At 58.9% G+C, this 23926-nt stretch overlaps 1 protein-coding gene and 1 pseudogene across 1 annotated transcript; both read right to left on the bottom strand.

The window, feature by feature from the left end:
- Positions 1 to 49: 49 nt before the first annotated feature.
- Positions 50 to 20248, bottom strand: LTBP3 (latent transforming growth factor beta binding protein 3). Its single transcript, XM_007986395.3, is given in 29 exon segments — positions 50 to 450; positions 544 to 675; positions 764 to 844; positions 935 to 1096; positions 1215 to 1355; positions 1447 to 1584; positions 1688 to 1816; positions 2054 to 2137; positions 2309 to 2476; positions 2781 to 2909; positions 4471 to 4590; positions 4793 to 4915; positions 8112 to 8234; positions 8472 to 8594; positions 9138 to 9266; positions 9395 to 9526; positions 9632 to 9757; positions 13237 to 13335; positions 13513 to 13585; positions 13659 to 13675; positions 14082 to 14267; positions 14358 to 14516; positions 14968 to 15090; positions 15272 to 15364; positions 15534 to 15639; positions 15815 to 16017; positions 16164 to 16380; positions 16382 to 16494; positions 19730 to 20248. Coding segments are annotated over 29 exon segments (3897 nt in total). The 5' UTR covers positions 20046 to 20248; the 3' UTR covers positions 50 to 298.
- Positions 12922 to 13009, bottom strand: LOC119624596 (U7 small nuclear RNA; annotated as a pseudogene).
- Positions 20249 to 23926: the final 3678 nt, after the last annotated feature.

Below are 23926 nucleotides of genomic sequence, written 5' to 3'. Positions count from 1 at the left end.
CCCGCGCCCACGTCAGACGTGAACATCAATTTGCTTCGAAAGCCAAGGATAAAGAGGCACGATCTGATTTATCAGTTTCTAGGAAACACCCTCTGGGAGGAAGGCAGACAGCGCCCGCCGGGGACCTTACAACCGCCCGCCAGCCGGGTGGGGCCGGTAGGGGCGCCGCGGGTCTCAAGGCGCAGGGAGGGTCTGCGGGCCCCAAGGTCCCTGGGTCCGAGCCCCAAGTCGGGGCAGAAGTGAGGCCGAGCTCGCAGAAGCCCCTCAGTGATCACCGAGGTCTGGGCCGAAGGCGGTGTCAGCGTCGGCGCTGGGGAACGCAGGCCCCGTGCGGGCGGCTGCGCGCGAAGCCGGCTTTGCAGACGCAGCGGAAGGAGCCGCTGGTGTTCACGCAGCGCTCGCTCTTGCACAGCAGCCCACGCTGGTTCAGCTCTCGGCACTCGTCGATGTCTGCAGGTGGGGCGACAGGTGCGGCTTCGCTGAGCCTCCAGGCGGCTCCTCACCACCGGCCCCTCCCCTGCCCCACCCCAAAGCCCCGCTCACCCACGCAGCGGGCGCGGGAGGCGTCGAGCTGGAAGCCGCCGGGACACTCGCACACAGCGCCGCCTGGCCGCGGCACACAGCGGCCACTCACGCAGCGACACTCGTCCGAATCCTCCTCTGAACTGTCCTCATCTGCATGGCCCAGGACAATACTGCCTTCAACACTGACCCCCGGCCAAAGGCTACCAACCCCGCCACGGCCCGCCCCGGCAGCACTCACCTCTCGGGGGTTTCCCCAGCAGCAGGGGGCTCGTGTCCCAGAAGGAATTGCTCTCGCTCTGTGATGTCGGGCACTGGGACCCTGGGAGGAGCAGAGCTGGTCAGCGACGCCGGGTCCCCAGGCCCTGGCCCCCATCCTCGCTCCTGGCCAACTCCTCCCCGACTGCCTTACCCGCTCCGCGCGGCGGGCACGGGCGGCACTGGGCGCCCCAGCCGCGGCCCTGGCGGCAGCAGCAGTCGTCGAAGGTAAGGGCAGGCCCGGCCTGGGGACCCGCGCACATGCCGTCCTCTCCGCGCTGACTCCAGCACACGTCGCGCCGCTCCGGGGCGCGCTCTGTGGACAGCACCTGGCATCAGGGAGGGGCCCAAGGCAGGGACCGCCCGCCTCCGCCCCACACCACCAGCGCGGGAGCGACATGACGGACAGGGCCCTGGCCGACCCTCGCCCTCACCAGCCGGGCTCTCGGGGAGCTGGCAATCGCGGCCGGAGGGCCCGGGCACCCAGGGCGGGCGACACTCGCAGCGGTAGGAGCCCGGCAGGTTGACGCAGCGGCCAGGGCGGCAGGCTGCCGGGTCCTGACACTCGTCCACGTCTACGAACAGCGAGGGGGTGGGTGGGAGCCGTCACAGCTCGGCCCGGGCCCTGCCCCTCCCGCGTACCCCACTCCCCGGCCCGGGCCTCACCCATCTCTTCCGGGCTCAGGCACTGGCGCTGCGCAGGACTATACTCCGCTGGGGGTGTGCAGGCACAGCGGTAGCCGCCGCGCGTGTTCTCACACACTCCGTTCCGGCAGTTGGACTCGTCCAGGCACTCGTCCACGTCTGCAGGGAGGAAAAGCGTGGGTGGTAGGGGCAGGCCCGGGATGGGCGGGGTGGCGCGTGTCTCCCTGCCGCTTCCCCACGGCCGCCAGGGGGCTGAGCTCACCCACGCATTCCAGCAGGTTCCCGTCATAGTAGAAGCCCTGCTTGCAGTAGCACTCGTAGCCAGGCTGTGTGTTCACGCACTTGCCCTCCTTGCAAATCTCCGCCCCGAACAACATGCACTCGTCGATGTCTGATGGGTGACAAACAGTGGCCGCTCCGGTCCCGCAGCCGTGGCCGGGAGGTGCGGGCTGGGCTCATCACTGGAGCGAAGCCATCCCCGCGGGACTGGGGGTGGGGCCTACCAGAGGGGCGGGGCCGGTGAGGAAGGGTGGGGCTTACTCGGCTAGGGCAGGTGACCCGGCGGGATCCGCGTGATCCCAGCGCGGGGTGAGTGAGTGCGGGGCGGGCGGAGCGGCGGGGCGCTTACCACGGTGGGCTGGGATGCCGTAGTTGACGATGTTGTTGTCCTGGGTGTAGCCCTTTCCGTCTGGGCAGAGGCTGTGGAACTCGGCTGCGGGGGCAGGGCGGCCGTCGGGAGGGAAGGGGCAGGACTGAGCGCGCGCGTGGGTTTAGGGCTGCAGCCCGCCGCCTATTTCCCAACTGCCAGGGGGCGCCATTTCCCACATTTGGCTCCCAGAGGAAGAAACTGAAGATCTGGCAAGGGGCCTGCCCGGCTCCTTACCTGAGCTGTAGACTGGGCAGGGGTAGATTTCGCAGTGGTCGCCCCAGCCGGCCCCCAGCGAGCAGCAGCACTCCTGCTGGGTGACGTTGGTGGCCAATACGCTGTCGCAGAACACTGTGTCATCGAAGTTCAGGTAGCACTCCTTCTTGTGGTGGGGCTGCTCCACCTCTGAGGGGTGGAGGGCAGCTCAGGGTCGTGCACAGACCCCCTTGGCCCTGTCCACCCTGCCCACCCACCACAGCTCTTTCCCCCCACCTTCCCTGGCTACCCTCAGTCTCCTCCTGAGAGCTGGCTCTGTTCTCAACGTGGTGTTCTGGGCCCTTCATGGTCTGGCCCCACCAGACTCCCCCAGACAAAAGGATTTCTTCCGGTTCCCCAAATTCAGGAGGGTGAGGCCAGGACACATCTCTGAACCCCAGCTGCAGCTCAGGGGAGTTGTCCAGTCCAAGGGAGGTGCTGGGAGGATACTCACCCTCACAACCGTGCTGGTCCTGGGTGGGAGTGAAGCCCTCATCGCAGACACACACATAGGAGCCCTGAAGGTTCTTGCAGGCCCCGTGGGGAAGGCACAGGCCTGGGTCCTGGGTGCACTCATCTATGTCTGGGGGGCAAGAGTAGCGCAGATGGAAACCCAGCCCCTCTTTCCCTGGGGCTGCACCTCAAGGGCCTCACGCAAGTTCAGAACCTGAATTTCCACTTTGGTTTCAAAGTATGTACAGCAGGAAGTCTGCTGAGCCAGTGCATGTGTCTGAATGTGCATGTGGACATTCACTGCTGTCCTTCATAACACCTTCAGTGGCTCCCACTAACCTTATAAGACCTAAAGGTATCGGAAGCCCAAATGGAAAGGCCTCAAATGCCACTAAACTCAGCTTGGCATTTGAGGCTTTTCGAATTGAGCTTCGGATACCTTTAGGTCTCATCACGCCTTACTCTAGACCACCTTCCACTCCCCAACTCTGTGCTCAGGGCACCCTCCCCTCCTCTGTAGACATAACTAGCTCCTTCCAGATCTCTGTGCTTTGCAATTACTGCTCTTTGGTCCTGGAATGACTTCTCGTGCCTTGCCTTTCCCATGCCTAGGGAACTCCTACTTACGTTTTGGTCCAGTTCAGTCCAGTTCAGCATTCACCTCCCCATTGCAATTAATCATTAGTCCATACCTTTCTTGACACCCAGGACCCTGAACTGTCAGAATCAGTTTACATGTCGGCCTCCCCTAGCTGGGAGCCCTGGGTGATTGCTGATTACCTAGTACAAAGCACAGAACCTGGAAAATAGTAGGTGCTCAATAAACTCTTTTTTTTTTTTTTTTTTGAGATGGAATCTCACTCTGTTGCCCAGGCTGGAGTGTAGTGGCGCAATCTTGGCTCACTGCAACCTCCGCCTCCCGTGTTCAAGCGATTCTTCTGCCTCAGCCTCCCGAGTAGCTGGGACTACAGGCGCGCACCATCACGCCCGGCTAATTTCTGTATTTTTAGTAGAGACAGGGTTTCACCATATTGGCCAGGCTGGTCTCGAACTCCTAACCTCATGATCTGCCCGCCTCAGCCTCCCAAAGTGCTGGGATTACAGGTGTGAGCCACTGTCCCCAGTCTGAGCCACTGCACTCAGCCTAAACTTTTGTTGGATGAACGCATGTATGGGTGAGTTGATGGGGAAGACCAATACATTAATATCTGTAAAGAGCTTAACAGAGTGCCTGGCACACAGTAAGCACAACAATAGCACTAACTGTCATGTTTACTGTGATCATTGTTATTCCAGGTGGAAGACCGGAAGGCTGAGCAGATGGATGGGTGGGTGGGTGGAAGGATGGATGGAAAGATGGATGGATGGAAGGAAGGAAGGAAGAAAAGAAGAAAAGGAAGGGAGGGAGGGAGGAAGGGAGGGAGGGAGGAAGGAAGGAAGGAAGGAAGGAAGGAAGGAAGGAAGGAAGGAAGGAAGGAAGGAAGGAAGGAAAGAAGAAAAGGAAGGAAGGGAGGGAGGAAGGAAGAAAGGAAGGAAGGAAGGAAAGAAGGAAGGAAGGAAGGAACGAGGGAAGGAAGGAAGGAGGGAAGGAAGGAAGGAAGGAAGGAAGGAATAGAGAAAGGCCACAGTGTATCTAGGGAATTACTGCTCCCTGTCACATCCCTCAGGAACTCTCAGCCAGTCCCTCATACCTTGGCATTTCCTGCCACCCACCAGCCGATGCCCCTGGGGGCAAAGACATCTGTAGGAGCCATTGGTATTGATGCAGTCACCCCCAATGCAGGCTGCAGGGAAGTCACACTCATCAATGTCTGTAGGGGATGGAAGGGGTGGAGACTCTCAGGGGCTGATCACCACCCCCGGCCTGAGGCAGCCAGAGATTTCCCCCAGAGCCCTAGGTCAGTCCCACCCCTCCATGCCCCAACTGAGATCTGGATTAGGACTGGACCCTGGGGGGTGGGGGTCCTGGGGTAGGGAGGCACAGGTCAGCACCCCAGCTCTAAGATCCCTCACCCTCGCAGTGGCTCCGGTCCCTGGACAGATGGTAGCCAGAGAGGCACTGACACTGGAAAGATCCTGGCGTGTTGGTGCAGATGCCATTGTCACACACGTCCCCAGCCTCACACTCATCCACATCTGAAGGGCATAGGGGGTGTCAGAGGACCAGGCTGGGAGGTCTTGGGTTTCTACTACTCTTTTCTCACTTCTACGCATGGCCTGGGGCACCAGAGCTGAGGCCAGCAGCACTCAGAAGCACAGGTATCACCCTGCTTTTGGGTGGCACATGGTGCCCTGGTGACCAGGCCGGTGCTGCCAGGGTCCCTAGGCCAGGTGTGATGCTAAAGAGCCTCCCCAGCCTCTCTCCCTGCCCCAGCCGCTTTCACTGCTGCTCCCATCCTTCCCTCACCTGCCATGGCTCCCTTTTTCCCAGGTGGATAAACTCCCTATCCCTGTCCTTTCCACTTTCTCCTGCTCATGAGGTAAAGGAACTTGACCCTCCCCCGGGACACACTTTCCTGAGGCCTCTTTGGTGGAGCCGGTTGTTGCCCACACCCTAGACCCCTCCAAGCCACAGCTCTGCCTCTGAGGTGCCGCTGGCCTCCTGCAGCCTCAGCCCTCCTGTGGCTGTCAGCACCCACCTTCCTCGCTCCTCCTGCTCTGTTTTCGTCTCCATCCTGGGAGTTTCAAACATCCGCGTGGACAAACAGTTCAGCCTCTGACCTCACATTCCTGGATGTCTTGGCTTCCATGACCTTCCCCTCACTCTCAGGGTCCCAAGGGGATTTTCATCACTCAGATCTGCTCCACCCTGGGGCCCTCAGAGGCTGCCTGCTTTCCACGGTTCTCAGGTCCTCACTTCCACCTTCCCTCTCACAGGGCCTGGTACCTCCCTCTCAGTCCTCTGAGCTTGCCTAACACCCTCAAACTCTGACAGTTCCCAGCTGGAGCCCAGGGTTCATCATCCCTAGGACTCCCGTCCCTGATCCATAAACACCTCTCCTTCCTCCTCACTGGTCTGGCAATGCCCAGTCTCTGGTCAGAGCTGTGGCCTGTGGATCCTGGGTGTAGGGTGGGATTGGAGCAGCCACCAAGCTGAGCATGCTGGGCCAGAGCCACATGCCTCAGCCTCAGTCCAGCAGAGCCTCGTGTGGCTGGCACCTCCCTCTCTGACTCCTCTCAAGCTTTGACTTCCACAAAGCCCCTAGGCAGCCCCATGCCCTGGGGCATTTCCAAACCGCCACTGTTCTCCTGAGTCCCCTACTCAACCCAGGCCCTTCACTGTGTATTGAGAGAATTAAGGGTAATCGCCCTTAACCCACTGAACATCGTTATCTACATCCATTCCCCTCTTGCTCCTGTTACAGGAAGAGAAGTCCTTCCCCTGTCCACAGCCAGCTGCCCACTGGCTCTCCTCCCTCCTCTCCTGACCCTGATGCCCTTGTCTCCTGGTCCACTCTCCTGGCATCACCTCCTCAGCCTATACCAAAGCCCTACTTAGGAAGAGCAAGAGTCCCCAGGTCTTGTTCTTCCTCACTTGCTGCCCACATATCCTGGCCTCTGTCCCCATCATATCCCAAAAGCTACCCTGCCAAGGCCACGAAGGACCTTCTTGCCAAGGAAGGCATCACTAGAATTTCCATGTAGGATTAGGGGGCAGACTCCTAAGTCTTGTTCTAAGACTTGTTGTCTCACCAGTTCTTATTTTACAAGAACCTCTCTACTGCACTTAGCTCATCCTCCTCCTTCCCTGGAAATATGTCCTCCGCAGCTTCCCAGATGGTGCCCCTCAGGTGCCCCTACTATCCCTCCCCCACCATGTCCTCCAACTCCTTCCCCAGCCTGCCTCTGAACTGTCAGTGTCCACAAGGCTCTGCTAGATGCTCTGCTTACCCAACCCACCTTGGGTTGGCTAAGCAGGCCCACCCAAGACCCCATCGCTCCCCTGGTCCATGGTCCATCATTCCAGGTGGGTATGCTGGCATCTCCTGCTGAGAGGCACGTTCCACCCAATTTGTCCAATGTGGAGCTCAGCATTTTCCCTCCCAAATATGCTCACTTCTGAGGACCCATTCCCAGGGCGCAGCACCACCCCCTCACTCACCCAGACCAGAAACGGGGAGGGGTCGTTACCACCCTCACTTTCACTTGACATCCAGTTAAAAAACCCAGGAGGTCTAACATTTCTCCAATACCATCGTCCCATGGCCATCCTGGGGCCACCACTCATCCTGTCCACCACTGTCTCCGCCCTAAGTCTCTCCAACAGACCTCCAGCTACCCTCCACAATCAGCAGCCGGGAACGTTCTAAAACAAATGACAAATCTTGTCACTCTTGCACTTAAAGTGCTTCAGGTGGAAGCACAACCTCCCAGGCAGGAATTAGGGGACCCTCCAAGGGATGGGGATCTGCCCCTCCCCAGCTGGCCTCAGCCCCCATACCCAGGTCATTCCTTACAGTTCCCCAACACCCCACCCTCTGTCTCACCTCTGATCTGCCAGTGCCAGCCCCTGTGCCTGGCATGCTGTTCCTCTCCTCCTCCTTTCTTGCCTAATTCCTAGTGATTCTTTAAGACGACCCAGGCCTCCTTCCTCCCATCCTGCTGTGTCTCCAGGAAGCAGCCCAACTGCATCCAGGCCCAGCACTGCACACTACAGTCTGTGTCTTTCCTTCAGTTTTCTCTGAGTCCCAGCCCCCAGCCCCGCCTCTTGGTGTATAATAAACATGAGTGCAGGGGGGACTACTATCCTCTCCACCCATTCTTTGATATCTTTTTTCCTTCAAATTTAAGTAACATGCTTTGCAAACGCAGCTTCAAGCTCTGCCCCCTAAGACTCTTGCTATGTGGAAATTCTAGTGGTACCTTTTTTTTTTTTTTTTTTTTTTTTTTTTTTTTGAGACAGAGTCTCGCTCTCACCCAGGTTGGAGTGCAGTGGTGCGATCTCGGCTCACTGCAAGCTCCGCCTCCCGGGTTCATGCCATTCTCCTGCCTCAGCCTCCCGAGTAGCTGGGACCACAGGCGCCCGCCACCACGCCCGGCTTTTTGTATTTTTAGTAGAGACGGGGTTTCACCGTGTTAGCCAGGATGGTCTCGATCTCCTGACCTCGTGATCCGCCCGTCTCGGCCTCCCAAAGTGTTGGGATTACAGGCGTGAGCCACCGCGCCCCGCCCTAGTGGTGCCTTTCTTGCAAGGTTCGTTGAGAAAATGAATGAGCAGAGCCACGTGGGGATGAATGAGCTACCTTCCACCCACTGTTTACAGCGTGACCCGCTCCCTGGCTTCAGCGCGTGGAGCGCTGCGGAGGCCCGGGGCTGGGGTGCTGGCGCTCACCCACGCAACTGCGGCCGTCGGGCGCGGGCGCGTAGCCCTGGGCACAGGTGCAGCGGAAGGAGCCCGGGAGGTTCTCGCACCAGCCAGGCGAGCAGGGGCTGCCCTCGGCGCACTCGTTCACATCTGCGGCAGAAAGACCTAGCCTCGGACTCTGCCCCACCGGAAGGCGAACCGCGCACCCCTCGGGGATGTGGGTCTCTTCTTCCCAGGAACGCGGGATTGAGCGGACAGCGTCTACTCTCGGAAGGCTCCGCCCCCAGACGCCAATCACCACCGCTAGCCCCGCCCCGCCCCCAGCGGAGCCAGACTGGGGTAGGCACCCGACAGCCCCACCCACTCGCATCCAGGCCCCGCCCTCACCGCGACAGGCCCCGCCCCCCTGACTGCGGTAGCCAGGTTGACAGGCTATGCACTTGAAGCTCCCGGGCTTGTTCTCGCATTTGCCATCCGGACAGGAGCTCGGGTCCCGGCACTCGTCGATATCTGCACGGGAGGGAGAAGGAAAAGGACCCACCTGCGGACAACGTGGGTGGCCCGGCTCCCAGCGTCCACAGCAGGGCCTTCCTCCTACACAAATCTACGAGGCTCCCGGAACCGCAACCTCTGAAAGGCCCAGAGCTGAGCATACAGGCTGGGTGCGGTGGCTCACGCCTGTAAATCCCAGCACTTTGGGAGGCCTAGGCGGGTGGATCACCTGAGGTCAGGAGTTCCGAGACCAGCGTTGCCAACAAGGTGAAACCCCGTCTCTACTAAAAATACAAAAATTAGCCAGGCGTGGTGGCAGATGTCTGTAATCCCAGATACTCGGGAGGCTGAGGCAGGAGAATCGCTTGAACCCGGGAGGCGGAGGTTGCAGTGAGCCAAGATCTTACCACTGCACTCCAGCCTGGGCGACAGAGACAGACTCCGTCTCAAAAAAAAAAAAAAATAATAATAATAATAATAATAATGCGGGCCCCCCAGGCCCACCCCAGGTGGGGAGACAGCTAAGGAGCCCCTTCTTTGATCTGAATGGGTTCCCCTCACCTTCGCACACAGGAGGCCGGGAGGCTTTGAGCCGGTAGCCGGGGTAGCAGTTGCACTTGTAGTGACCGGGAAAGTTGATGCAGAAGCCGCCGTCGCCACACAGGTGAGGCTTGGCGCATTCGTTCAGGTCTGTGCGGGAGGAAGGGGCCACGAAGCGGGTGTTGGAGGCGGCGGCCGTGGGGTGGGGATTACACGGCGGTCTGGAGGACAGCCTGTCCCACCCAGGGTCCCACCGCCCCCGCCCTGGCGGCGCTCACCCACGCACGAGCGCCCCCCGGCGCCCACATGCAGGCGGTAGCCGCGGTTGCAGTGGCAATTGTAGGAACCGCCGGTGTTCATGCAGATGCCCCTGCCCGGGCCACAGGGCTCTGCCTCGCACTCGTTCACATCTGAGAAGAACCGGTAGGCCGAGAAAAGTCAAAGGAAGCGTCACTATCTAGGGTCACCCACCCTCCGCTACCCACCTGCACGCCCGCCGCCTGCCCCGCCCTCACCCACGCAGTAGCGGTGCTGCGGATGTGACCGGTAGCCCGGGTTGCAGTGGCAGGAGTAGTCTGGGGGGCCCGGGACGCACTCTCCGTGGCCACAGATGTTCTGGTTCAGTCGGCACTCATCAGTCTCTGCGGGCATGGCCAGGTCAGGGGGCGGAGCAGGGAGCGCTCACCTTATGTCAAATCCCCAGGGCAGACCTTAACACCCTAGTCACACCATGACCTCAGGTTCCTGTATGCCCATACTCCAACTCCAGGATGTCCTATTTCTCTATGTTAGATAACCCCAATATCAAGACCCCAGAAAGCTCCAAACCAGGACTCTGACTTCCTTATTACCCCACACCCAGGCCGCCATACTTCCATTCCTAGTTCACTCCAAGACCCTGACCCCAGTCACCTCAAACCAAGCCACATCCCCTCAGCGCCCCTCAGCAGTCCCAGTACTCCCACCCAAGGGACTAAAACCCCTTTCTCCCCAGTCACCTCAACACCTCAAACTCTATAGCCTCAGTCACACCAATATCCTCTAGCCCAGTGACTCCAAAAGCCCTTGCCCCAGGGACCAGACCCCCCTATTCCAGAAGGGTTGATTACCCCCCTCCCAGGACTAGCAGTAGCTGGTTTCCTGGGAATCAGTGCCAGAGTTGTGCACAGGCGCTCAGATCCAGGAACCCTCCCTCACTCTCTTTGTCACCAAGCCCAGGACTCCCTGCCTCCAACATCTCCCTCCTTTGGATCCTCACTGCTCACCAGTTTCATTTCCCACACCCCCTTCCCCCTCACCCCTGCCATGCAGCCTGGGCCATGACAGTGAACTCTGCTGCACCCCAAACCCACCTGGCCGGTGGGCTTTGCAGGCGGTTCTCTTTGCCTGGAGTACCTCTCCTTAGGCTTCCTTAACAGCCCCTCCTTTGAGGGGCCTTGTCCACATTCCCCCAAGAACAGCCATCTCCCACCTGAGCCCTCACCCCAGGAGCTCATGGAGGATCAGGGTTTCAGTTGGATTGGCAGTTCCCTTGTGGTTTTGAAGCCTACACAGGCATGGGCTTGAACGCGGCTCAGTTGTGTGACCTGGGGCAGGTTACTGAACCTCTCTGAGGCTCAGTTTTCTCATCTGGAAAATGAGGCTAACAATGCTCACTTCACAGAGTATGAGAAAGTTAAATGGTATGTAGAATGTAAAACTCTTCAGACAGTACCTGGCACAAAGGGACTGCTCAGTCTGAGCTAGCAATTATGATGCTCAAAATCCTGCAGACACCGCCCACAGCCTCTGGCATCAAACTCAAGCCTCCTGACAAGGCTCCATGCACTGGACTTCCCCTGGTTCAGAGACACTGGCCTGTGTGTGGGTTCTCCCTCCTCCACCAGTGTTTCATGCTTCCATGCCTTTGCCCGAACTTCATTTCCCTTGTGATATCCTTTTCCCAAAATGAATGCCCCTCTCTTCCTCACTTCTCTGGCACTTCTAACCTTTCTTTCTCTCCCTCCCTCCCTCCCTCCCTCCCTCCCTCCCTTCCTTCCTTCCTTCCTTCCTTCCTTCCTTCCTTCCTTCCTTCCTTCCTTCCTTCCTTCCTTCTCTCTCTCTCTTTTTGAGATGGAGTCTCGCTCTGTCGCCCAGGTTGGAGCGCAGTGGCCGGATCTCAGCTCACTGCCAGCTCCGCCTCCCGGGTTCATGCCATTCTCCTGCCTCAGCCTCCTGAGTAGCTGGGACTACAGGTGACCACCACCACGCCCGGCTAATTTTTTGTATTTTTAGTAGAGACAGGGTTTCACCATGTTAGCCAGGATGGTCTTGATCTCCTGACCTCGTGATCTGCCCGCCTCGGCCTCCCAAAGTGCTGGGATTACAGGTGTTAGCCACTGTGCCTGGCCTCTTTCTTTTTTTCTTTTTTTTTTTTTTTTTGAGATGGAGTCTCGCTCTATCGCCAGGCCGGAGTGCAGTGGCACGATCTTGGCTCACTGCAACCTCCATCTCCTGGATTCAAGTGATTCTCCTGAGTAGCTGGGACTACAGGCGTGCATTGCCATGCCCAGCTAATTTTTTTTTTTTTTTGTATTTTTAGTAGAGATGAGGTTTCACCATGTTGGCCAGGATGGTCTTGATCTCTTGACCTTGTGATCCGCCCACCTCAGCCTCCCAAAGTGCTGGGATTACAGCCATGACCCACTGCACCCTGCCACGGTTTCCCAGTTTTCACAGGAAAATTCCCCAGGCAAAAAAAAAAAAAAAAAAGAGAGCCAGCCATGGTGGTGTACACCTGTAATCCTGGCACTTTGGGAGACCAAGGCTGGAGGATCACTTGAGCCCAGGAGGTCAAGGCTGCAGTGAGCCATGATCGTGCCACTGGACTCCAGCCTAGGTGACAAGGTGAGACCCTGTCTCAAAAAACAAACCAAACAAACAAAAAGAAAGAACCCAAATAGTTCTTGAGCACCTACTATGTGCCAGGCACTGTTGACGTGCTAGGGATACTGCATGAACAAAAACAGACAAAAATTTCCTGTCTTTGCAGAGCAGACAAGCAACAAGTCAATCAATAAACAGAATCTCTTATGTCTTATAAATGCTATTAAAAAATAAATCAGAGCCGGGCGCGGTGGCTCATGCCTGCAATCCCAGCACTTTGGGAGGCCGAGGCAGGCGGATCACAAGGTCAGGAGATTGAGACTATCCTGGCTAACATGGTGATACCGTCTCTACTAAAAATACAAAAAAAAAAAAAAAAATTAGCCGGGCGAGGTGGTGGGTGCCTGTAGTCCTAGCTACTCAAGAGGCTGAGGCAGGAGAATGGCGCGAACCCGGCAGGCGGAGCTTGCAGTGAGCCAAGATCGCGCCACTGCACTCCACCCTGGGCGACAGAGTGAGACTCCGTCTCAAAAAAAGAAAAAGAGAAAATAAATCAGAGTAGAAGGAAGGAATTCTGAGGGTTGTGATAATATAAGTAGGGTGGCCATGAGAGAAGGCTTTCTGAGCAGAGTTTGAAAGATGGTTACGGGCTGGGCACGGTGGTTCACGCCTGTAATCCCAGCACTTTGGGAGGCCGAGGTGGGCGGATCACAGGTCAAGAGATCGAGACCATCCTGGCCAACATGGTGAAACCCTGTCTCTACCAAAAATACAAAAAAAAAAAAAAAAAAAAAAAAAAAAAAAAATTAGCTGGGCGTGGTGGCGCATGCCTGTAATCCCAGCTACTCGGGAGGCTGAGGCAGGAGAATCGCTTGAACCCGGGAGGCAGAGGTTGCAGTGAGCCGAGATTGCGCCACTGCACTCCCACCTGGCGACAGAGCGAGGCTTCGTCTCAAAAAAAAAAAATAACAACAACAAAAACAAACAGGGAAACCTGCTAGACAAATTCTAAAAGACCTGTAACACTAATAAGTATTTGTTGAATGAATGAACTCCGTCAGAATGGGCTCACCACCATGCTACCTGGATTGGTTAGGGCAGTGGGATCTCTGGTGCTCCGGCTACCCGAGTGCTCAGCCCTGGATAAACGCTAGCCTGTGAGCGCTAAGGAATGCCTGGGGGCGGGAGAGGAGGAGAGAAAACCAAACTGGGGGCGTGGCCTATGCAGGGCGTGGCTTTGCTGGGCGGGCCTTACCTGTGACCTGAGTGGGAGCGATCTCGACGGCGCTGCGGGAAGGAGGCAAGTCCGGCAGGAACCAGCGCATAGTCGGGGGCGAGGGACGGGAGATCAGCTCTGCGGGCGGCAGTGCACTCTGGTCAGAGACGACAGTGACTGAAGCCTCCCTTTCCACTTCAGTCTTGGCCCGGCGCCCCACCCCAGCTTGATTGTCCCTGAGTACTTAAACTGCGAACTCCCCGCCCACCCAGTGATTTAGCCATTGAGGACTCATCCCTATAGAGCCCAGCTCACCGGGGTAGGGCCGGGCAGGAGACGTGGTGGCAGTTGGGTGGCTCTGCTGCACTGACCGCTCCTCACTCACTGGCTGCGGGTGACAGCAGCATGAGCCCTCCTGTCCCTCGCCTGCCCGCCCCTCCCATCTGGGTTCTCATACTCACTGAGTCCGTGGTCACCCCTAAAAGGGAAGAAGATGGGGCCATGAAGTGTTAGGGTGGGAGAAGGGAGTCAGATCTGGGATCAGCAGCTGAGTATTTGTAGTTAGGGTCTCTGGGAATTCAACAATCATGTCTCCAAGTCAAGGGTCAGGGGTTAGATTCTGTGGTTAGGGTGTGTTTGCATAATAGTCACATAATCAGGTTGATGGGCCTTGGGTTACAGATCAGGCTGTAGAAGGCTTAGGAGGTTATAGCTCAGGGTCAAATCTCTGGGTCGGAGTCAGAGGGTCATGTGGGAGGTCAGTGGATGGGTGAGGGATAAGGAATTGGGGGTTAGACTGTGAGGTCAGATCTGTGGATCAGGGGTCAAGGGGTCAGGCCTAGGGGCTTGGCATGGGTCAGGGATCAGAAGGTGTCAGGCTAGACCTCTCTCCTCCTCTGTGTCCTCAGGTGGTGGAGCCTGGCTAGGGCTCTCCGGAAGCTGCTGGGGCTTGGGTGGCCCGTCAGGGTGCAGGAAAAGGGAAAAGTCGCTTTCGCCCTGAATGGTGAGCGTCTGGTGGGAGGTGAGAATGTGGTATCCCTTCCCAGCTGGGCAGATCTCCTTGAACGCAGCTGCAGTCAAGACAGCAGACACAAAAGTGAGCATTTCCTGGACAGGTGCATGGACCTGTGAACCCCTAGCCCTGCGTAATCCTGACTCACCGGTGCCATCTGCCGGGCAGCGCTGACACCGCGCGCCCCAGGCCTTGCCGACACTGCAGCAGCAGAGCTGGCGGGTGAGGCGGGTGGTCAGTGGATGCTGGCACTGGTGCTCAGGGCTCACCAGGCGGAAACACAGGCTCTTCTCCTCCGGTTTGTCTGCTGCAGGGGGCAGTGGGGGGCATGGGCTTCTGAGCCTGCACATTGCCCACGTCCCTCTGCCCAGCTGCTGCAGACCTTACCTCTCCAGCCCAGACAACCCTTGATCCCCATGTGGTCTCTGACCCCATATGACCCTGAACTCATGTGACCCCTGAAACTTATGTGACCACTGACCCCACTGACTCCCGATTCTAGCTATCCTGGACTTCACCACTCCTACTCACCAAGCCTATGATCTGCATGACCCTGGCTCTGTGTAATCCCTGACCCCATGTGACTGCTAATGGCAGATCTCATGTGACCCCAGACCCCACTGACCCCTGATCCTATTGGCTCTGGCCCTTGTTCCTCCTGCAGTCAACCTTTAACCCCACTCTGATCTCTTGTGATCTCTGATCCTTGCTCCCACCCATGCCTTGTGACCTCCCAGGAATCTGAGCCCCAGTCTCACCAATGCACTGTGTACGGGAGGGGCCTAAACTATGGCCAGGTGGGCAGACACAGCGATAGGAGCCAGGGTTGTTGAGGCAGTCACCATGGCGACACACGCCCGGCATTGCACACTCGTTGATGTCTGTGGTAAGTGGAAGTTTGGCTCCTCTGGTCTGGGGCCATGGGGTGACAGCAGGCTGCTCCGAGAAACTCAGGGTCTTGCCCCAGCCCCGCCTCCTCTCTCACCCACCTTGGGAACCTCCCCACCCCCAATAATGGTTGGCCTGCCCCTCCAGCCCACAGAATCTCCTAGCCGGCCATACCCTGGCAGTGGGTGCTATTGAGCCTCTTGTAGCCCTGGGGGCAGTCAGCGCCCACTTCCCCACGTACAGGCCCTGGCTTCTGCACTCCTGTGTCTGCAGAGAGACGATAGCTTGGCATGGGAGGGTGAGAAGGGAACTGGGGAGGCGCACAGCAGATGTAGAGAGGAATCTGGTGACCTGGGGACTCCCACTGCAGGGATGGGTGGGGTGGATGGGGAGGGGCCACCAGATGGGGAACGCCCCTCTGAGCCCAAGCACTCACACTGCAGCTGGGGGCACTTGTGGCACTTGCTCTGGCCCCAGGCGGTGCCGATGCTACCGCAGCAGTCTTCCTGCTTGGTGAGGCCGGGGAGGGGGTTGCTGCCACACTAGGGGAAGGAGGGGGAGGGGAGGTGGGGTCACAGAGCACCCCACCCCCGCGCCGCCTGTTGGGGTTGGGTCTTTTCCTCTTCCCCTGCCCCTCAGTTTTCCGCTATCCGGGTGAGTTGGGGCAGAGCAACCCTGAGAGAAGGAAAGGCCGAACGAGACTGCGAATTCACTCACGGGCTGCTTGGGCAGAGTGTCCTGGAAGCAGCGGCCCAGGGGCTTCTGAGTGGGCGGCCGGGGATGCGAGGGCTTGGGGTGCGGCAGCAGGTGCTGGGAGGGGGCCGCACCCTCGGCGTTCGAGCTCTCAATGCGGTGCACTTGGACCGAGGCCTCGGGCGGGTGATGGACGCGCACATTCACCACGGGGGGCGGGGCCTGCACTGGGGGCGGGCGCGGTGGCCTCAGGGCTGTCCGCACCGCGCCGCGGGTCACCGCGCTGAGCTCTCCAGGGCTGACCATGCCCTGCCCCGGCCACCCTAGTGCCCACCCACTGGCGACCTTCCCGGGTTTGCTAGTCGCCTGGTACCTTCTGCTGAGATCTGTCCCGGGCCTAGGGGCACCAGGAAGGCTGCGTGCTGGGCAGGGGGCCCCTCCCCGGGCCCAGGAGGGTCGGCGATCACCTGGACGGCGTAGATGGCGTGCTTGCTGGCCACAGAGTCGCCCTCCGGAGCCAGGGGCGGCAGCGCCCCCGTGGACAGGGCCCCCGCCCTGCTCAGGCCGGGACCTGAGCCACCGGTACCCCCCGCCGGCTCCTCCTGCGGGCACCTGGCAGAAGCGCCCGGTGAAGTCTGGGGGACACAGGCACTGGTTTCGCGAGGAGCACTGGCCGCCGTTCATGCAGGGGAGAGGGCACACCACTGGGGAGAAGAGGGGGGTCAGGCCCTCATCCACATCCTGTCTCTTTCCCCTCCTCCCTACTTCCTTGCCACCCACTGGCTCTGTCCTCTTGGGAAGTCAGGTTTTGAGATACATCCTACACAGGCAAGCTGCCCTCTCTAGCTCCCCCCACATCCTTACACCCATGTTGGGTTCTGGAGTCTCAAGTCAAGGACTTGAATCCTTGCTAAGCCATGTGCCAGCTGTGCGACCCTGAGCAACTCACGTCTCCTCCCTGTGCCCCAGCGTCCTCATCTGTAGAGATGTGTGGATTAGATGAGGTAAGGGCTGTACAAATGCTTACCCTAGGGCCTGGTACACAAAGGGTGCTTAATAAGTGGTGGCAAACAATTATGGTGATCTGGCTTTCCCCTTGGGCCTTCCAAAGGTATTGGCTCTGTCCCTGGCACCTCCTCCTCTTCTCCCCTAAACGCTTCCCTTCTTCAGGCCTCAGCCCTCTCTGCCTGCTCTCCACCCTCTCCCTCTTCACCATCCTGGGGCCCCCACCTCATCACTGGCAAAGATGTCCACATCTCAAGACACAGACACAGCCCCCAACCTTTCCAGGGCTCTCTCGGGCACTGCTGTCCAGGACATACTGTCAGAAGTCAGTATCCTGCCTCCCCACCTCCTCTTCACCTGGCCACCAGGCATCCACAGCTGAGCCCCCATGGATCCATCCCTCCTGCTCTCCCCTGCCCAGTTACAGCCTCTAATGTCCCATGAACCTGCCTCCCCTCTTCCCTAGGGTCACTGCTCCTGCCCTGGCTCAGGCCTGGCCACCCAGATCCCTCCTTGGCTTCCAGCCTCTCCTGCTGGTCCACAGTCTCAGTGTCCCAAAGAAACTTGCCTCAGGCAGAAGCTCACTCCATGGCCCAGAACCTTTTCAGCCCATCCCCCTCTGCTCCTTCCCTGTGCACCGCACACCCCAGGACCCATCTCCCTCTTGCAAATGTGCCTGCCTCCTGCCTCCTGGCCTCATTCTTGCCCTTCCCTCCACAACAGGGCCCCATGTCCCCCGCTCTACATATGCAGATTTCATCCTTCCCAGCTCAGTGTCTCCACCAGGAGGGAGCCTTTCCTCCTATCCTGCCCACCTGAGCTCCCTCTCCTGCCTTACCACCCACTTGCCAGCACTGCCTGGCACCTGCTTGTCTGTCTGCCTCCTTATAGAGGGTACTCTGGAAGGCAGGGCCAGGCTGGCCTCAGCTCTGGGTCCTACAGGGGATTTGGGGGAATGAATGAAGGAGTGACTAAGGGAGGGAGAGGATGGGACCTTTGTCTGTTTCTGTCCCATACTCACCTTCGACCCATGCTACTACCAGCCTTGGGACTCTGACTCATCCCAAAACCCTGCCCACCCCATGGCTCTCCTGCCCACCCCATGGCTGCCCTCACTTCCCAGGGCAGGAGGGCAGGAGGGCAGGGGTACTGTTCTCCTGGATGCCAGAAGGGCCTCACAGGGACAGCCCACATCCATGGCCCTCAGGGTCAGGCTAAGCACATCCCAGCCCAGCCCATCCTGCCTGGCCTCCTGGGGCCAGACCTCACAGAGCAGAGGGGTGTGTCTGGGCTGGGGGAGGTAGGATTCTCTTTTTCCTGTCTCCCAGTGAGTCACTCATAGCGGTGAGAGTGACCTCCCAATGACACCCGCCCACTGTGGCCTGGGCACCGAGCCTGGGGGATGTGGGCAGCACAGATGGAGACAGCAGCCTGGGCAGGATGGCCAGGGAGCCTGGGAGATGGACACACATACACTCACACCCACAGTCCTCATCACACACACAGACTCATCCTGACACTAACACAGGTTCACATAAACATCCTCATACACTTGGCCGGGCGCAGTGGCTCACGCCTGTAATCCCAGCACTTTGGGAGGCCGAGACAGGTAGATCACTTGAGAACAGGAGTTTGAGACCAGGCTGACCAACATGGTGAAACTCCATCTCTACTAAATACAAAAAATTGGCCAGGCATGTTGGTGCATGCCTGTAATCCCAGCTACTTGGGAGGCTGAGGCAGGAGAATCACTTGAACTCGGGAGGTGGAGGTTGCAGTGAGCCAAGATTGCACCATTGCACTCTAGCCTGGGCAACAAGAGCAAAACTCCATCTTAAAAACACAAAAACAAAAACACTCCCACACACTCTCTAACAGCGACTAGAGATACAACCCAAGACAACACAAAGATGGGTACTTCACAGAGTGCCACGCCATGCCCATGGCATGACTCCAGACACGGCCAATATGCGCACAGACACATGCATGCACACCCCATCTCATGACAAATGTGAACCACATGAGTGGGGTTCCTTAGCTCTGTGAGTGGGCGAGTGAATATAGGAATGTGTAAGAGGGGCTGTTTTGCTGGTGCCATCATGGGCCTGGCCTAATTACCCTGTCCGGGAGGGTAATTACTGCTGGGACACCTCCCTGAGCCTGGCCCACAGGGCCTAGCAGGAGGATGACTGAGCCCCAGGCCTGACCCTTTGAAGAGAGATGCCATGGAAGGGGTGGGCTCCAAACTGAACTGGGGAGGTTGTAGGGGCTTGGGGGAGGATGAGGGGGACCCTGAGGGCCTCCAAGGCAGGATGTCAGGAGCTTATGGGGAGGCATTGGAAAAGGAAAGGCTAAAAACCCCAAACTAGTCCCCACATTCAGGCCTGCACTCTACTTTTAGGCCCCAACACCCTGCCTTCTCAGACCTTGCCAGTAACCAGCTCCCATCCCCAGCCCTGACCTTAGCTCCTCCTCCCAAGGAATGCAGGTGTCTACTCTGGCAGGCCCTACTTTAGACATTTTGTAAAGACTTTTCTTGTTTCTTCCAGCAAGTCTGCTTCTTGGGGGAATATTTATCCCTTCTCTGAGGCTTCCAGTCTCCGGCTCACATTCCTCAAAAACCCTGTGTGCTCCTGTTCAGAACTCAGCACCTTCTGGGAAGCCAGTGTCATCCAGGACCTCTGCATTTCCCCACCCCTTAGGCCCCAAACCTAATGCGAAGCTTCAAAGTCCAGGCCTCCATGCAGCCCTTCAACTCTGGCCCCCAGAGTTCCAGCCTCCCAAGTTCTCTGAGGCCCCTGGACCCCCAGGTGCCCGGATCTCTGCCCTTTAAACCCTCAGCCCCCAGTCTCTTAAGGCCAAGACCCCACTAGCTCTCCCATCGAGCCTGGTGCCTGTTCTTCCCCTGCCCCCAGTCGTGCCCCCGGCCCTCACCCACGCGGAAGCCGGAGCCCGTGAGCGTGTCTGTGCTGTGGCCGTTCTCTCCGATGAGCGTCATGTTGGAGCCCTGCTGACAACTGTCCCGACACTGGCCCTTGAGACAGGTCCGCTTGCAGATCACCGGCGCAAAGACCACCTTGAAGCGCTCGCGGGCCAGCGCCCCGCCCCCGCCTGCGCCCCGCTCGCCGGCCGGCCCCCCCTCGACCCTGCCGCCCAGGCCCAGCAGCAGCAGCAGCGCCAGCAGCCCCGCCGCCCCCGCCCCGCGCATCTCAGGGGCCAGGCCGCCAGCAGCCCCTCGGGGCCCGGGCATCCGGGGCCGCAGGACCCGGGGGAGGGGGGGCGCACCCGGGCAGGGCGAGGGGCCCGCGCCCGAAGGAGTTAGAGGGCCGGGAGCCCCGGGAGAGGGTAGGGGGCAGCGAGGGAGGGCAGCGAAGGAAGCGGGCAGGAGGGGACCGCGGGGGCCCGGCGGGAGGCGCGGAGATGGAGACTGGACCGCGGGGAGCGCAGAAACTTCCTAGCCCCGGGACGAAGCCTAGCCCAGGCCCCGAACTCAGGCAGGAGCGAGGAGGCCGGAGCAAGTTGAGGTGGAGAGGAGGAGCGAGGGAGAGGAAGGCCGGGCGGCCGGCCCGCTCCGCGCCTCCCCCTGGCCGGGCTCCTCTCCCGCGGCCGCCGGGAGGCAGGGAGCGCGCGGGGAGGGCGCAGGGAGAAGTGAGCAGTTGTTTTCCCTGGCTGGAGAGCTGCGCGGCGGCGGCGAGGGGGGCTGGGACGCTGGCCCCGGGCCAGGGACACAGTTTTTTTTTTTGTTTAAAGCGTCGTCGCTGCCTCCTGGAGAAGCGAGGGTGTGCAGGCGGGCGGAGGCTGGGGGGGCGGGGCGGGGACCGTCCCCACCCTAGATGCCCGCCCCCGCCGGAACCCGCGGCCGCGCTGGGCCCTTTCCAGAGGGCCCTCACCTGGGACTGTCGGGCCGGCAGCGGATTCCTCCGGGCGGGGCGGGGAGGCCTGTGTAGGGCGAGATACCGTGGCTGAGGGAGAGAGGTGGCCCTGCCGGGTCACACTGACGATGGAGGCCGGGTGGGGCCGGAGCCCAGGCCTTCCAGCTCTTTCCCAGCCTCCCTTGCAAACGTCGGGGTCTCAGGGCCCCAAAGTCACTTCTTATTAGTGCTGATCCAATCCCCTCTGAGGAAAGGGCTCAAGGGTGGGGACAGCCTTTGGCCAGGGCTCACGGAGGTCCCAGGAAGAAGTCTGTGGGGTCCAGAAGAGGAGCAGAAAGAACAAAGCTAGAACCCAGCTTCCCTGCCAGCCCCCTCTGAATGGCTTCCTGGTGCCCACCCTGCCACCTCCCCCCTTTCCCTTCGTCTGGCTGTGCTGGCGGGGCTGGCTCTGGGCCTCAGACACTCTGGAATCGCCAAGGTCTGAGCTCAGGGCCTGGCCCCCTTCCCAGGCTAACAGCCGCGAGGAGGGGGGCGCTGTTCGAGGGCCCAGGGGCTGGAGAGGCGCACAGCAGAGCCCCAGGGCAGAGGCTGGCAGCGGCTGGGGGTGGGGGTCTTGAGTTTGGCCATGGCTGGAGAGGAGCATAGTTCCAGACCAGGCTTGTCCACTGGTCTGGAAGGAAAGGCTGCAACGTCTGGGGGCCCAGGACTTACTGTGGGGCCTGCCAGGAGACCCCAGGGTTCAGTCTCTGACTCACAGAACTCAGCAGGAGGTGGGGACGGCTAGGGCACATCCAGGAAGAGCGCTGCCAATGCCAAGTCAGGGCGGCACCAGACCCTCTCCCGGACAGCACCCAGGGCAGCAGGGGGCAGCAGTCTAATTGGGGAGAGGAGGTTCAGGGACTCACTTTCAGGCACACCTGTCCAAGGAACTCTCAGTTTTTACTGTGAGCATAAGTCGATGTGGGTAGCTTCAGGAGGACCCTTAGTAAGTCCAGTCTGGTGGTGCAGGGCTAGGAGGGGAAATCACAGGTCCCCAGGGATCCCTGCTGCTGGAATCCAGGAGGGGGTGTGAGGGGCAAGCCCCTGCTTCTTGGGGCCCTGGTCCACACTGAGGCAGGGAATAATGCTAGGTGCTGACCACCTGCCAGGCACAGAGCTGAGCATTGAATACTCATTTTTTCCTAACACTCATCTGAATCTGTCCCGACCCTGCCTAGAGCTGGCTGTGGCTCACCGTGGAGCACAGCACAGCCAAACAGTCCAGGGTTGGATTCTTACTGTCTCTAAGCCTCAGTTTCGTTGCTTGTGAGATGGGGATCTGTTCACTCAACATCTATGTCCAACTAGTGGTAATAAAAAATTAAAAAATAAATGTAAAAAATTCACTCAACAAACTGAGACTCCACCACGTCCTAACCTCTTGGCCACAAATAGAACCAGTCCTGCCCTAGAACCAGTCCTGCCCTCCTGGAGCTGCTGTACTAGGGGAACTGGATATGTGCCAAATCAATTCACACAGCACTGTGGCTACAACAGAGGCTGGTACCGTGACAGAGAAGAGCAGAGAAGCAGGACAGGAGAGGGCTGGGACCTGGAAGACAAAGGGACTCTTCCACTGGAAGCTGGAAGATGAGTAGGAGTGAGTCACACCTGTGGGCATCTGACCTCAGGGAAGGCTGCAGGGGGAGCCTATTCAGAGAACTGAGAAACGGCCAGTGAACAACAGGAGGTGGTGGAGAGGGAGAGCTGAAGGTGGTAGTGGTGGTGGGAGGGGCCAGCCGTGGTGAGGAATTTGCTTTTATTTTCACTGCAGTGGGACTGTGTCAGGGCAAGAACGAGCACCCTGCCTTCATCCCAGGAGACAGATCTCACTTGGCCCCAGGAGAGATGTATTTGGGAGGGGAGATGTAAAGACTGTGTGAAGTGGGGCTGCTGGAGAGGCAGGTGGCACGAATGGTCCCCAGAATCCTGGTCTGATCCCTGGATGGGCAAAGAAGAGGGGAGGCAGAGAAGCTGGAAACACGGGGCAGGGTCCATAGCTCTGTTCTGGCCCTGCTTAATTTGAGATGCTTGTGAGTCATCCAAGTGGAGGCGCCCAAAACCGGGAGTCTGCAGCTCAGACAGGACCTCTGACCTGGAGACAGAGGCCTGGGGTTACACAGGGGTGTCTACGACAGTGGGAAAGGGTGGGCTTACTATGGAGAGAAGAGGGCCCAGGGTGCCCCAGGGAGGTCACCATTCCCAGGTCAGGGAGAGGAGGCGGAGTCAGGCGGGGAGAGGAGATGGAGTCAGGCAAAAGACCAGAAAGAGCAGCTGGAGGGAGCAGAGGGGAAAACCAGGAGTGTGGTGGGGAAGAGCCAGGAGGAGGGTGTGGCCCTTGTGTCTAAAGCTGCTGCCAGTAGGATGAGGGGATGACAGCCTTTCTTCAGGGGCTGATGAGGGGACTCAGTGAGAAGGAGCAATGAAAGTGTCCAGCCCAGTCATGATGCCCAACTCAAATGATACCCAACCAAATTCCTTCAGCTCTCAGGGCCTCCGCAGGAAATAGCTGAAACCGCTGGGGCTAGCAACAGAGGGACATCACTCCAGTGCACATTGCTCCATTGGCATAACCAGGGAGGGCTGCCTGAGAGGTATGGCCTGAAGCAAAGCAGCAGCCCCTGGCCTCCTGCAGCCTGCAGGGAGGGTGTTGGGGAAAAAAATATCATCCTAATCTCCTCCTGGTCACGGGTCTCCAGCTGGGCCTCCTGTGGGCTGAACCCAGAAGAAAGCCTATGGACTGAGGGGCCTGGGGGTGCAGCGGGTGGAGCTTAGCTTCCTGGCGCAGCAGGGAGGTCAGGAATGCAGACGGGGTCTGCAGGGCAAGCTGACAAAGCCCAACACACATGGTCTCTTTGGCCTGAACATCTTTTCTAACCTCATCACCACATGTGGCACCTCATTTGCCTAGAATCTGCCAGCACACCTTTTTTTTTTTTTTTTTTTTTTTTGAGACAGGGTCTCACTCCATGCCAGGGCTGGAGTGCAGCAGCATGATCTTGGCTCGCTGCAGCCTCAACATCCCAGACTCAAGGGATCCTCCCACCTAAATCCACCCCCTCCCACCCCCACCTCAGCAGGTGGAACTATAGGTGCACAACCAAGCTTCACTAATGTTAGGGTTTTTTGTTTTTTGGTTTTTTTGATTTTTTTTTGGAGACAAGCTCTTGCTCTGCTGGAGTGCAGTGGTACGATCTCGGCTCCACTCTGCAGCCTTCAT

Source organism: Chlorocebus sabaeus, chromosome 1, assembly GCF_047675955.1.
Source record: "Chlorocebus sabaeus isolate Y175 chromosome 1, mChlSab1.0.hap1, whole genome shotgun sequence".
NCBI classification, from domain to species: domain Eukaryota; kingdom Metazoa; phylum Chordata; class Mammalia; order Primates; family Cercopithecidae; genus Chlorocebus; species Chlorocebus sabaeus.
The sequence above is the reverse complement of the archived record's forward strand: the minus strand, read 5'-3'. Positions and strand labels throughout refer to the sequence as shown.